General features: G+C 57.1%; 1 protein-coding gene across 4 annotated transcripts; it reads left to right on the top strand.

Moving 5' to 3' along the window:
- Positions 1-751: 751 nt before the first annotated feature.
- On the top strand, positions 752-13,627 carry KCNS1 (potassium voltage-gated channel modifier subfamily S member 1). 4 transcript variants are annotated; one of them, XM_017822852.1, is made up of 4 exons: positions 752-1,235; positions 5,350-5,491; positions 5,753-6,745; positions 11,167-13,627. In XM_017822852.1, the coding sequence occupies exons 3-4, from the start codon at positions 5,780-5,782 to the stop codon at positions 11,623-11,625; spliced, it is 1,425 nt and encodes a 474-aa protein (XP_017678341.1). In that variant the 5' UTR covers positions 752-1,235; positions 5,350-5,491; positions 5,753-5,779; the 3' UTR covers positions 11,626-13,627. The 4 variants fall into 4 exon arrangements, with proteins under 4 accessions (XP_017678341.1, XP_017678343.1, XP_017678339.1 ...); XM_017822854.1 differs by lacking the exon at positions 752-1,235 and adding an exon at positions 1,663-1,710; XM_017822850.1 differs by lacking the exon at positions 752-1,235 and adding an exon at positions 2,692-2,906.
- The last annotated feature ends 1,097 nt before the right edge of the window (positions 13,628-14,724 follow it).

Raw genomic sequence — 14,724 nt, forward strand, 5'->3', positions numbered from 1 at the left:
AACCCCACGTGGGAGCCAGCCCTCCTCCCACCCTGTGGGCTGCACCCCGCTGGGGCTCAGCACCCACTGTCAGCCGGGCTTGCGTCTGCCTGGAGCACACAAAGATGGGCGTGTTTATCTTGCAACTTCCAGGGATGCTCAGCCATCCCTAATTGCCATAAATATAAATGCTTTTTGCTTCATATCACAGAACAGAGGAATTTCCCTTTTTTATCTTTTCTTTTTTGTTGTTTGTTTCTTTTCTGAGGCCTCCCTCAAAGTCATCCCTTCCCCCTCCCTCCGCTGCCTCCTTCCCATGTAAACAAGCACAGGCACACACAGTCTGACACATCACACACATGGAGACACGCTGATGGCCCTGCAGCGGCCAGCGCTGCCTGGCACAGGGACAGGGCTGGCAGCACACGCGGGAGGCGGGCGTGCGGGCAGGGGGGAGGATGCTCGCCACTAAAAAGAGCTCTCAGCCCGCCTCGTGCAAGCCCGGAGAAGGTTGAGAGCCCTCAGGCTCCAGCCCCTCGGACTGGAATGAGCGAGCCGATGATCGGATGCAGAGGGTGGTGTGAAGTCTCGCCCCGGTGCGAGCCGCCTGCCTGACACAGCTGCTCTGTGCCGGCTGCCGGAGCGATGAGCCATCGCTGCGGGGACACGCAGTCCCGGCCGTCACCCCGGGAAGGTCTCTTTCCCATCCTCTCCTTCCCGTTTCTCTGCTCCAGCAGCTGACTTCTGGGGGAGTTGGTGTGTTTGCAGCGCTCCCCAGGCTGTCTGGGGATGGCCCCGGGCGGCGGTGGCAGCTCGCTGACCTGAAACCCAGCGTGTGCCATGCCCGGGACTCGCTGCTTTCACTCACCTCCCAATGAGCCTTTAAAGAGACACTGGGGAGCTCAACAAGCCAGGGAGGCTCTTCCCCGGGGGGCTGCCCCGGTGCCCTACACACCGCCCATTCCAAGGAGCAAGATGGAGCTGGATCGCATGGAGGGAGACTGCGAGGGCAGGGGGGTATCGCCTGCCCGGCACAGGGCGGCACCGCTGCTGGGGCCCTGCTCGGCCTGAACGCCCTCGGCACGGGACCGCCCGGGACTCCCCAGCTCCGGGGGCTCGGCCCCAAGGGCAGCGCTCGCCACTTGGGCAGCTTCGCGAAGAACCGGGGTAGCCCAGGGCCGCGTGAGGCCGGAACCCCCACCGCGGCCCCCACAGCCATCCCGTGAGCTCTCCCGGCTGCCAAGGACTTCCAGCAGGTAAGACATCGGGACAGGCAGGGGTACCCACGCCTGGTCCAGATTCCCGGCTCGGCTCCGCGTGAGAGCCGCGGCGGTGCCTGGCGCGGAGCTGTGCCGAAATGCCGGTCGGTTTCGCCAAAATCAGGTACCCGGTCCTGCGGTCCGGGTGGGCTCCTCCGGGCATCCCCAGCCCTCTGCCCTGCGCAGATGTCGGGGCCGCCCCGGAGGAACGGGGGGGACCGCGGCAGAGGCAGCCGGGCGTCGTGCAGCGGCGATCCGGGACCGGGGGCTGGGAACCGGGAGTCGGGGACCGGGATCGCCCCCGCCGCTCCCGCGCCGCGGTGCCGGCGGGCGGGCGGGGGGCGGCACCCGGGAGGGGCGGCGGGCGGGACCCCCCCGGGCCCCGCGGAGCCTCTGCCGCCGCCGCCGGCCCCGCAGGGCTCCGGGCTCCGCGCCGGGCGCGCTCGCTGCGGCGGGGGCGGCGCCGAGGCAGGTGAGCGGCGGCGCGGGCCGGGCTCCGCCACCGGGGAGCTGCGGGCACCGGCAGCGCGGGCACCGCGGCACCGGCACCCGGGGCGGGCGGGGGCGAGGGCAGCGGCATCCCCAGGGCGGGGCGGGGGACCCGCGGCGCTGGCATCCCGGGGCGCGGCGAGGACCGTGAGATCGGTAACACAGGGACCGGGGCACCGGCATCCCGGGAACCGGCGTGCCAGCATCCCCGGGCATTGCAGGGATCGGCACCCTGGGGCGCGGCGGGGACCCGGGGCACCGGCATGCCGGGGTGAGAGGGCAGCTGGAGCAGCGGCACGCAGGGATGAGAGGGGAAGCGAAGCACTGACATCCCGGGGTAAGCGGGGAGCCGCCGTGCCAGCACCCACATCCCGGGATGCTGCTGGGGCGCAGGGGCACTCCACGTCCCTCTGCGGACGAGTGTAGGGGAGTCCCTCTCCCCAGAGCTGCGTCTCTCCCTCCCCACGGAACGGAGCGTGGTGCGGGATTCCCTCCGGAGAGCTGTGCACCCGCTGCGTGAGACCTGGGAGCGGAGGCTGGCACAGGGCAGGGATCATCTGCAGCCGGCGCTGGGCTGCCCGCTGGCAGCAGACAGCTGAGCTGTTGGTAATCACCCCCTCCTGCACCCCGAGGTGAGCGGGGAGTCCCCCCGTCATCTCCATCCCCAGCCCTGGGCATTTTGGTGGCCTCTCACGGTACAGCAGCAGCTTACGCTCTGGCTGCAGGGAGCGGCCAGCAGTGGGAATCCCCCTTCCATCCTCTCCACTGCCCGCCTGGCAAACCCCCCACCGCTCTAGGCTTGGTCTTGAGCATATTCAGGCTGATGCGTGCAGGGACGCTCAGAGACGGGGCTCTGCAGGGGCAATTTTGGATGACCCAGCGCATGGGGACACCACCCTGCAGGAGCTGGGAGGTCACCCAGCCCCAGCGCCCCCTCAGGTACGCAGCAGGGGACCCCCGGCCCCACCCCGGCCCCATGGACATCCCGCACAGGATCTCCTCAGTGGTTTACAGCCACCAGCCTGGCACACCTGGGACGTGCAGAGTCACAAGCCCGGGCTGACAAGGCATTTAGGTCTGGGCTACAGGGCAAAGGATAAAGGATTCCTCCTCTACGAATTTCTAATGGTTCCTCTGAGACGAGCCACACGACTCCCTGCTGGGAAGCCTCACTGAGCTGTAAGTACAGGGTTTTTTATTTGAACTGTTATTCTAAATCCATTGTACCTGGCTGGAAAAGATCCTGTGTGCAATACTCCCTGCACTTGCTGCCTCCTCCCTTGAATGTCTTATTAGCACCTTCCTTCCCACTCCCTTGGGTCCCCTCTGACAGGTAGAATAGATATACATAACTTCCATTTGAAAGCCTTTGAGAAAAAAAATATGTTGTCAAGGGAAACTCTTCTAGCATTTCTTATAGATATGCTTGATCTGTTTTTATATTTTTTTTCTGTCAGAAATGCATGTATCAGATATTTTTCTTCTCCACAACACAGATATTCAATTGAATGCCCAACACCCAGCTCACACTGGGCTTGTGTAATTCTGATGGTTGTCTCAAAATAGCTTACAATATATTTCAACATTTATCAGAGAGAGACTGGCTTTATCTGTTCCATTTTTCCAATCATTCGTGGAAATTTTGGGTTAACCAAAGGAAAATTTTGCAAATTCACTTTATTCCAGACAGACACATTTGTATTCTCTCTCCGCTGTGCTTTAAAATCAAAAATCACCCAACCTTCCTAATGTGAGCTTCTGTTTCCCACCTGATAGCCCTGCAAATGTGAGTGGGGAGCACACTTTGGTGATCCAACGGGGGGACATCACGCCCCGTCTCAGTTCAAACCCTAGTTTTGTTCTAAAGCTGAGCTTAGCTGGTCGTGAAACAAGTAGGCAACAGAGTTATAAAACTATTAATTGCTGCTTTAGGTTCCTAGATGAAAGCTGTATGTGGGCAGAAATAATTTGTTCTATTCAGAAGTGAACATCAGAAAGGAGCGTCTGTGGTGGTTCGTGACCCTTCTCCTCACTCTGCTTCTGGCACAGGAGCCATGGAGGGATTTCCCTGGAGTACAAAGGCTTGCAGGGTCCTGACACCCACCTTTTTCTTCTGAGCTGGGAGAGAGGTGGGAGCCGGCTCCCTCCTGGCCCCTAGGGTTTGGCAGGGCTCGCCCCGAGCCACAGCTGTGCACTGGGGATGGTCCTGCTGAGCTGGAGCATCGCTCCGGGCTTGTCCTGCTGTCCTGGGCTGCCCTGCGCCTCAAAAACACCTTGCCTTTGATTTTGGTGGCATTTGACCTGACCTCACAGAGTGGCTGCTCTATGGGGAGAGTGGGGAGAGAGTCTGAGGCTGGTTTGGGGACAAGCTGGATCCCACAGAGGCACCCCCAGGGCCCTGTCTGTGTGTGTTTGTAGCCTGAATGCATGAGCATCCTTCTGGAAGGAAGCTGGATTAGTCATCCACACCCCACAGATGGGCTGTGTGATGTCTTTGGAAAAGCTAATCTGTCACTGAAATTCCAGTTTATCCCTGAAAAAGAGTGTTTACATCCCTTTTTCCCCCTTGCTTTTTTCTTAAGCATTGAAAGAGTTGATCCTTCTCCTTCTTCCCTCCCCTTTCAAGACAATGAGTCCATTAAGCTCTGAGGTTTATCACGAGCCGGTTGCCTCCTCCAGACGTGGTGTAATGGAAGCGCTGGCGTTGTGGTGCAAAGCTGTGTCTTTAAGGAGCCCTGGCTGGGAGGTGCAGTGGAGGTAGCAGATACCTCTGCCAGGCTATTTCACACAAATCTGGCATTTGCTGCACCCACAGCCCCGCTCTGCTTAAAAACAAACCTCTGGGGTTTAACCACTACTCCGTTACCTGTCGCTAAAAGTTTGAAAAATTCTGTGGGTGACACAAGGCAGGAAAAATGTAATTCCTCAACCAAGAGAGCAAAGCAGTGTCCCTCAACACCCACCACCCCATGCCAGGAGCAGAGGGACCCCATGAATACAGGGCTGCTCTGTGCATCCCCAGGTGTTCTGATGAATAAGAAAGGTGAAAAAATCTGATTTCGAGGTGATGCAGAAAGATCACAAACCTTTTATTTGCCTTTTTTTGCTCCTAGTCAAGACAGGTGAATGCATCTGAAGGTGTGGGAATGCTTCTCTTTCTTAGATGCTTTAACTGCTTGTGATTAGAAAATGGAATTTCTGCTGCACGGAAAAGCCCAGCTCCCTGAAACTTATAAATTCCTAAAACACAGCAGAAATCAAAACTTTGGGTTTTTATTTCCCCGCTAACATACAGATTCAGTCATCGATGATTCTGAATAATGCTTTTGTTATGTTTCAACATTATAAAAATAATATTAGTATTTTACATGACAGAACACACAGGAGGAAACAAAACAGGCGGTTGAATTGTTTTGACACTTCTTCCTCTGAAATTCTCCCTAAAACTGACACCTTCTCTGACAATACTTTGATTTTGGCAAAACTGCCTGTGCTGCTGGGAGAATTGCACCATCTGAGGACTTTTTGACCGGGTCTAATTAGCAGCGTAGGTAGTGGGGCTACAAAGCACTTTGGCAGAATCACAGCAGCGGTGATTTGATGAGATCTAATTTTTCCTCAGGGATGCTCTTTGGGGGATAAATCCTCTCTTCAGTGACTAATTACCTGTTTGAACAAGGAGAGCCCCATGGAGGAGGTGCCGGAGGTGCAGTAAACTGCCTTCTTTAGGCATTAACGACCTGCAAAGGGAGAAACTTTAAGAGGTAAACAAAGCAAGGAAAAGTTTCACCTGGAAAAATCACTGGCTTTATTTTTTTTTTTTTTTTTTTTTAGCTTCCATACCACAGAAGAACAACTGTTTAAAGCTGTTTCTCTCCCCTCCCCTCTCTTCCCCTTGGTCTTCACTTTTCAAAATTCAGACATCCCTCCTCACTCCCCAGGGTGCTTCTGGCCCCACCTCACCCAGGAGCACCCAGACCGGGGGGAGCCCTGCGTCCCCTCCAGCCCCGTTGTCTCCTCCACAGGTGGAACCAGCTCCTGCTCTGCTGATCATGGTCAACAAGACCTTAAATTACTGGGGTCCCAGTTTTGAGGAGGACGTTATCAACATCAACGTGGGGGGTCTGAGGAGGCGGCTCAGCTCCAGCGCCCTCTCCAAGTTCCCCGACACGCGCCTGGGGCGGCTGCTGTCCTGCGACTCGGAGGAGTCCATCCTGCAGCTCTGCGATGACTACGACGTGAGCGCCAGGGAGTTCTACTTCGACAGAAACCCCGGCTTCTTCCTCTACGTCCTCCACTTCTACCAGACGGGGAAGCTGCACGTCATGGAGGAGCTGTGCGTCTTCTCCTTCTGCCAGGAGATCGAGTACTGGGGCATCAACGAGTTCTTCCTGGACTCCTGCTGCAGCTACCGCTACCACGAGCGCAAGCTGGAGAGCCGGCACCACAACTGGGATGAGGAGAGCGAGGTCAGCAGCGTGGACACGTCCCCCGATGAGATCTCTGACATCAACCACGACCTGCTGCGGTACAGCACCCTGCGCTGCGGCAACGCGCGCAAGCGGCTCTGGCTCACCATGGAGAACCCCGGCTACTCCATCCCCAGCAAACTCTTCAGCTTCGTGTCCATCAGCGTGGTGCTGGTTTCCATAGCCACCATGTGCATCCACAGCATGCCCGAGTACCAGGAGGTGGACGAGAATGGCAATGTGCTCGATGAGCCCATTCTGCACAAGCTGGAGTATTTCTGCATCTCCTGGTTCACCTTTGAAGTGTCTTCCCGCCTCCTGCTCTCCCCCAACCCCAGGAAGTTCTTCAAGCACCCGCTGAACCTGATTGACATTGTCTCGGTGCTGCCCTTCTACTTCACCCTCCTGGTGGACGTGACCATGGGCAGTGACTCAGAGCTGGGCAACCTGGGCAAGGTCGTGCAGGTCTTCCGTCTCATGAGGATATTCCGAGTGCTGAAGCTGGCTCGGCACTCCACTGGACTGAGGTCGCTGGGGGCCACCTTGAAGGTAAACTGGCTCTCTGTCTCCTTATCTACTCCTTTAGTCTCTGGGTAAGGAGACCTCTGGGTGGTGCCTGGCAAGCTTCCTTGGGGGGGTGGGCTGGGCTGCTGGTGTGTCTGGTAAAGCAAACAAGTGTGAGGAGCACTGCACGTGTCCTCTCCTCACACACACTCAGCACGAACACCCATCCACCCTGTTTTGCTCCATGCAGAAATGTGCTTCCAGGGACTCAGCCATCCCACCGTGGCGTGAAGGCCTCATTGCACAGCACTGGAATGGACTCAGCCATGTGTGGGTGGATGGGGATGTCCCACCAGAAGCGAGTCTGTGCCTAGTTGGGCTATAAATGACCTGCTGAGCAGGCACCAGGCCAGGCAGCAGCTGCTGGATCTGCCAGCACCAGTTGTTGTGGGTCAGAGCTGCTCCTATCCCTAGTCTGGGAGAAGGGGGAACCTCCTCAGACCAGGCTGCCAGCTGACCTTTGGTGTCTGCCCATCTAGGGAGACATAGAGATCCTGGTCCAGGTGAGCTGACACTTGGATGCTCCCAGATTGAGGTTGGGACTGGCTCATGTGTAACCATGTGTGGCACAAAGCAGCAATAGGAAAGCAAAGGGTGAGCTGCAGGGCCCTGGACAACCAGCCCCAGGCAGAGTCTGTGCCCTCAGCACAGAGCCCTCAGCAGAGCCTGAGCTACCAGCAGCTGCCCCTCAGTGTGATGGAAAACTCTCCCTGTAGGGCTGGGGAAAGCTGGTCCCAGGACCACACTGTCCTTGGAAGGAAGGGCTGGATGAGGAGATGGTGAGACAGTGAAGGACCAGGACTCAGGCATGCTGGGAGGTTTGGTGAGAGGGTGCACATCCTCCATAACATGCCCCAAGGCTGTGTTTCTCCAGACCCCCTCCACAGCACCCCATCCTCTTTAGAAAGACCAAAGGCAGCTCGAAATCTGTCATGAAATCATCACCATCCTGGTGCTGCAGCCAGACCTCCATCACTGCAGCTCAGCAGGGTGGCACAGACCAGCCTCCACGTGGTTCTGCTCCTAACAGAGCCTGAAATTCAACCAAAGGGACGCTCTCCTCCCACTGCCTGGCACGGGACAGAGCTGCAGCTCCTGGTGCTGCTGCCTCTGCAGGGCCATCATAGGGATGAGTGGCTGGGGACACCCTGCTTTCACTGCTGCAGCAGTGGCAGAGCCAGCATGGAGTGTCCTGGCATCAGCAGGACTCAGCTGCCGGGGTTGGTCCCATTCCTGTGGCTGAGTCATGGAGAAAAGCAAACCTCGAGTGTGACTGGTGTTGAGGATGGGCAGCAGGAAAGGTCTTCTGCCAGCTTCTGCTGTGAAGCAGGATCAGCCCAGCCCAGCACTAATCCTGCAGAGCCCACAGATCATCAAAATATTCCTGGCATCCTCAAAACCCTCAAAACAGGGTTCAGGGAGAGTTCTTTGAAATGAAGGTGCCTGAAGTCCTACCTGTGGGGTACTAACTCCCAAACACTCACCTTGCAAGAGCGCTGACAAGTGACAGACCCGTGTCAAAGCGCCGCTGAAATCTGCACAAACCTGCTCCATCCGAGCGTGACCAACACGCTGCAGCACAGCAGGGACTCAGGGGCTCATCTGCATATTATTAAGCAGCAGATGAGATCCGGGGAGTCGGCAGCGTCCCGGCTCCGGCTGCTGCCGCGCGGCTGATTCACCCAGTGACGCGCTGGAAAGCGCCGCTTCCCGGGGACTCCGGAGCCAGCTGTAAATGGGGATGAGCGGAGACACAGATCTGACGCAGCAGCTTGGCGTTGTGATTTACTGGGCACATAAATTACAACGTCTTGTTAATCATAATTTACTTCCTATTGCAAGAGCAGGAATGGGGAGCGGAGCGGTAAAGGCTGTTAACAGCCAGGAAGTGGGAGCGATGGCTCTGGCAAGCCGAGCGATTGTTCCCCTGCCACGAAAGTGCTAGCAGAGGGAATTCTGCCATTTGTGCATCATGAGCCCTGAACCATCCTCAGATTGCTTGAGGCCTGATCCAGGGTCTGTTTAATTTGAAGAGAGGCTTCCTACCTGTCTCTGTTCTCCCTCTCTGCAGTGCAGGACGTCCATCAAAACTATTGCAGCTCCGTGGGTGTGGGTTTGGAGTCTGTCTCCCACTGGCCGTCAATAGGTGTTGGGCCCTGGGTAATTACAGCACCGGCAGGGATCTACAGGAGTTGCTGTCTGTCCCCTCAGGGGCCTAAATACACAAGCAGGTTGGAAGAGCTGGAGCTGCATGACCCTGGACAGCAGATGCATCACCCTGCTGCTGCTACCATGGGCCATCTCTGCTCAGTCTCCACACTGGTATCTCTGGCCAGGCTCAGGCTGGGGTCTTCCATTCCAATTGTCTTGTGCTGTACTGGAGGAAAGACGTGCATTCAGCAGGACCCTGGAGAGACTCCTGCTGGGGGAGCTTTTTGCTGGAGCCTTGTATTACTGAGCATCGCCTCGCCAGGGCTGGCTACTTGCTAAACCTGCATCCCACCCGAACCCCAGCTGCAGCTGCCTTCCCCCTCAATCAGTGAGCAAACCATAAGTTTTGCAGATAAATGGCTGCAAGTAGGTGGCAGCCAGTGCCAGCTGGGAGATTCCTGGAGCCTCTTTTTGCTGCAAGCCCTGACCCTGCTTGTGAATTAAAGCAGCAGGAGCTATTGAGCTGCCTGACTTCCCCTTTGCCTTTCCCCTCCAACACATCCTAGGGCCAGAACCAATACTTTTAAAAAATGTATGAGGTTATTTGGTGCTGCTGCCGCCCAGCTGGGACGTGCAGACCTGCTGTTAAGCTCCAGCCAGGAGCAGGTCTTCCATGGCCAAGTGATACATCCTTGAAACTCAGTGCCTCTGAGCTGTTTGCCCTCCTCGAGGGGCTCCCTCGGAGCTGCTCTAGGGCATTTGCCCCGTATCAGGTGAGGGAGGAGGAGGAAGAGGAGGAGGTGGTGGTTATTTCCCCACGGTATTACTGGCTTTAACTGAGCAGCTTTTGCCAGCAGTCTAAACAAAGTCTCCTCAGTCCCTGACATGAATCCGCCTCCCTTAGGTCTTGACCACAGAAGCCTTTTCCCACATCTGTGCTGTTTGCTTTGCTCACATTGTTTCCCTTAGTCATTATGTGGTCTCCAATAAAGCATTCTCTGCCTGTTAGGAGACTGGGAAAAAATCCCCACGATCAAAGCTCTGCTTTCTTTTCCCGAAACGATGAAGAGCAAGCTGGCAGATCAGTGGGCAGAAACATCCAAGAAATTCACTTGTGACAGTCAAAAAGTGCTTGGACAATGCTGGGAGGATGGTGCTGGCAGTCTGTCCCCTGGAAATTCCCCTCCTGGCATGACTTGCTGCCTCATCCTGCAACTGCCCACTGCCTTTTTCCCCTGGGCTTCTGGCACAGGTTTATATTCTGATCAGATATTAAGAATATCCAAAGAAAGATTGTGGCACAAAGGTTTTAGTTTGAAACCAGAGGAATGATGGCTTCTTCAAGGAGCATTGCACACCTCTGCTGTCAGTCTGTCCCCCCAGGTCCTGCACATCCACCTGAGAGCTTGGCTCTGTTCCCACCAGGGCTTCCAGACCCCTCGGGCTGGGCCTCATCAAGCTCGGGATTGGAACACCCTGTTGGATGGGTGTTAAGACCAGCCCACGCTGACACTGGATGGATCCCTGCACTGACCAGATGACCAGGGCCGCTTGGATCCATGTCAGCTCTGAGGTTCACTTGGAGTCTCCCAGGGAGGAGCAATAAAATCTGAAAGGAATGTAATCATCTCAGAAAAAACAGTTTCTGCAGTAATACACGCACGTGTGTAGCAAAGGGATCCATGGATGCTGAGACTGCCAGTGGTGGTGGGATATAGCAGGGACCAGGACCCTGGGGCTCTGGCTGTGGGGTCCCCAGGGAGAGCTGAGCTGAGCCTCAGCAGAGGCCACATCTTCCCTGAGAGCACTGCCAGCGACTCGGGAAGGTACAAATTGCTTCTCTTAGCGGCTGCCTATTAGGTGGTTTCTGGGGACCTGCCAAGATAAAAGGAAATGTGATAAATATTGTTGGAGTGAGTGCTGGAGGCAGGGGAGCAGCCTGTGCTGGGTATCCCTGGCTGGAGAGCACAGCCTTCCCTCCTGGCACTTGCAGGCTGGTGGAGTGCAGAGAGCTGGCTGTGGGTGCCGGGAGTGATTCCCGGCTGCACCACCCGCTCCAGGTGTGGGTCACCCACACACCTCCCAGAATGTCCCAGCCCGTCCCTACAGCGGGACATCCCATGGCAGAGGTGGACAGGGGTGCTGAGATCCACGCAGAGGTGTGCAGGGCTGTATTTGCACTGTGGCATCCCAGTGTCCTGGCTGGTGATGGGTGTGGTGGCTCCCACCGACCACTGCTCTGCTTTGCCTTCCAGCACAGCTACCGGGAGGTGGGGATCCTGCTGCTCTACCTGGCCGTGGGGGTCTCTGTCTTCTCTGGAGTGGCCTACACTGCCGAGAAGGAGGAAGACGTTGGCTTCGACACCATCCCGGCGTGCTGGTGGTGGGGCACGGTCAGCATGACCACCGTGGGCTACGGCGACGTGGTGCCCGTCACGGTGGCGGGGAAGCTGGCTGCCTCGGGCTGCATCCTGGGGGGCATCCTGGTCGTGGCACTGCCCATCACCATCATCTTCAACAAGTTCTCCCACTTCTACCGCAAGCAGAAGGCGCTGGAGGCGGCCGTGAGGAACAGCGGGAAGAAGGACCACGAGGAGGTGGAGAGCATCTCCAGCCGCGACCGAGAGGACTCGGAGGCCCTGAGCGAGACCTCCCTGGACAGAGGCAGCCCCGACCGCCGTGGTCTGACCCCCGGTGCCCACCCCAGCCCCTGAGCCACCGCTCCGTGGCACTGGGGCCCGCGGGACCTGCTTGCTCACGGCGAGCACGGCACGGCTGCTGCACTGGGACACAGCAGAGGAGCTGGGCTCTCCCTGTCCTGCACCACAGCTGGCACTGCCCCGGCCCTGCCAAGGACAGCAGGGGTTGGAGGAGATGCCCAGTGGGTGCTGGCTGCTTCCAGCCCCCGGGATGCGGTGACTGGGTCTGCCTGGATGTGTTATAGCCTTTACCCTGCTCCCCCTGGCTGCAAATGGAGGCTGTGGTGCTGGACATACTCCCACCAAAAGGGGAGGGAGAAAAAAGAAATACAGGTGAGCCCTTACCAGGCACTGCCCCAGCTGGGTAGAGGGGGATTTCCCTCTGCCAGGAGGTTGTGTGTTGTCCAGGGTGAGGCTAAATAGCTCGAGGGTGAGGCAGCCCCTGACCAAGTTGGCTGCCCTTGCAGGTCCTCTGCCAGGTCAGCATCAACTCCAGCCCCAGCCTTGTCCTACCCCCTGCTGGAAACAGCCTCAAAAGGCTCAACTGGCCCCCCAGCCATAAAGGAAAGGGGGCTGGAAGTGAGTCTGTATAACGGGAGAGGTGGTGTCAGCTCAGGGTGAATCCCACTGTCCTCAGTCCCTGCAGTGGGGTTGACTGGACTTCACCTTCCTTCCAGCTGGGGTTTATCTGCTCGCCTGCACTGCCACTGCTGGGATCCCCGGGGATCTGGGGCTGGGACATGGCACAGCCAGGAGCACTGCCCATGCAGGGGGGCACCAGCCAGGGATGACCAGGCCAAAGGGACGTTGTCCTCTGAGGCAGGAGCAGAGGAAGGGGATCAAGCTGGGGGAACTGAGGAGCCATCCCCAGTGGGGCTCTCCTCACAAGCCCTTCCCTCCACGGCGCTCCTATGCCATGGGAGCCCAGCACCTGCAGCAGGCCATGGTGGGGTAGGAGACACAACCAAAGCCAGCTGGGTTTGGCACACAGCCTGTTCCCCCTCACCACAGCCCCAGCCTGGCTTCATTCTGCCTCTTCCCTCCTTGCCTCAGGGCCAGGCAGGAGCAGGAGGGCTGTAAGGAGTGGGGGGTCACACTGCCCTGGGTGTCCTCGCTGTCCCCCAGGGAGCTCAGCTCCCCGGGGGATGATGCACTCACCTTCCCTCTGCCCGGAGGGGGCACCCCCATGTCCGTGGGACAGAGGAGACCTTGCACTGCTCCTCGGTGACCAAGCACCTCACAGCCAGGCAGGGAAGTCCGCCTGGAGCACCAGACTGCCCTCCTGCCTGGACCCCCAGCCCACCTGAGCACATTCAGGGCTGCTCCCAGCACAGCATTAATTCCCTATGGAGTTTTTCCTTGCCCCCATGGTTCTCTGTTTGGAAACTGTGCAGCTCCATTGTGCACAGGGGAACACACCCAGCAACGCCTGTTCTGAGCAGGGGAAATGTGCATCCTGCAAACCCCAAATCAGCTCAAAACCACGTTGGTGGCTGCAGGATGACCCCAGGTACCTGGATCACGGGGTCTGCTGCTGGCTGTCCTGGCTGGGTGTTGGCACAGCTGCAGCTGCCGGTGCTGGATCTGCTGATCACGGGCAAGGAAAGCCAAACCAACGCCAGTGCAGGTCCAGCCTTTCTGAACCCCAGTGGGACTCGGGGAGGGTCCCCAAGGACCTGTGGTGTGGGATCAGAGGGTGTTCACGCTTCTGGCATCATCAAGTCTTCCAGTATCGATGGTTTGTGGTCTGCTCTGCGCTCAGTCCTGCTCTGAGCTGGGACTGGGGAGTGGCTCTGTTTGCTTCTACCGGCTCCCGCTGCACTGTTACTTGAAAAAAGGAAGGAGTTTCCCCTTCTCACCATAAATATTCCAGTAGCAAAATGTATTAAAATGTGAAGAGTAAATTACATCTATTAATGAAAAAGCATTATGCAAATAATTAGGAGCATGTAAATTAATTTTATATCTATGCATGGGATGCATACTGTATATTTTATTAAAGACCTCAGTGACCTGCTGTGGATGCTGGTTTCTGTTTTGTGGCAGCTGCACGTGCCCATGCTCATGCAGCCCATGGGCTGAGCTGGGGCTGGATCAGCAGGCTGGGGTGAGCAGGAGCTGCTCCCACAGCACTGCAGGTCCCTGTCAGCCAGCTCCAGCACCACCTCGGAGCACAGCGGAGATTCCACCTCATCCCTGCTCTGGGTGGTGAGTGACAGCTTGTCCTCGTGCTTGGACCACTGGTGTCATCCTGGCTGGAGCAGTTTGGATAACCCACCTCCTTGAGGCTCAAGGAAAGGGCATTCCTGAGGTGTAAGGGGATGGGTTGGAGCTGGTGGGCTCTGGGAAAAGCCACACAGGGAGCCAGGCATCACAGCTGGGAGGGAGAGAATCCTGATGCTGGGTGTGGCCTCAGATGCTCTGAAATGAAGGGGGTATCTCTCTCTAGGCTGTTGTTCTGCAAGGGCTGGCTGGGGAGGGCAGGACTTACCACTGCTCTTCCTGTGTCAGGTGCATTCCTCTGCTGGGTGTGACAGGAGCCAGGGGTAAAAATAGAATTTAATCTCTATTCCTTTGAGAGCTTTTCCATTAAAAAAATAAAAATCTACAAGCTGCTGATCTTTCCAAGGGAAAAGCTCCCCTGCAAGCAAGGCAGGACATCCTTCGGGCCCCCCTGGGGCAGCAGCTCTCGGAGGGGCTGCTGCAGAAGAGCTCCAAGCTCGGGTTTGGGAAAGCCACGAGAGATGTTTTCTTTTTTTAGCCTCCTGCACTCTGTTGAAGACATTAGGATTTGTATGGCTCTGAGTAACTGCACTAGGAAAATCCTCCCACTGCTGTGCAGGCAGATCTAGCAGAGCTGGAGTTCTGCAGAGCAGGGAAGAGCCGGGTGCAGGAAGGTGCCCAGCAGCAGTGGGTGATCACAGCCCACGCTCGCGCTGCAGAGACACGTCTGTGCAGCAACGGGGCTGCCAGGACGGGGCTGACTTACTATTTCTAAGGCAAGGAGGAAACTCATGTTCTTTTGCTAATCCCTAATCAGTTTTCCTGAGTGGCTGCGTTTTCATTTGGTACAGTGGGTAAATCAATTACACACTTTATCAGGTTATTCCTACA

The sequence above is a fragment of the Lepidothrix coronata genome, unplaced genomic scaffold (genome assembly GCF_001604755.1).
Source record: "Lepidothrix coronata isolate B3197 unplaced genomic scaffold, Lepidothrix_coronata-1.0 Scaffold99, whole genome shotgun sequence".
In the NCBI taxonomy this organism is placed as follows: domain Eukaryota; kingdom Metazoa; phylum Chordata; class Aves; order Passeriformes; family Pipridae; genus Lepidothrix; species Lepidothrix coronata.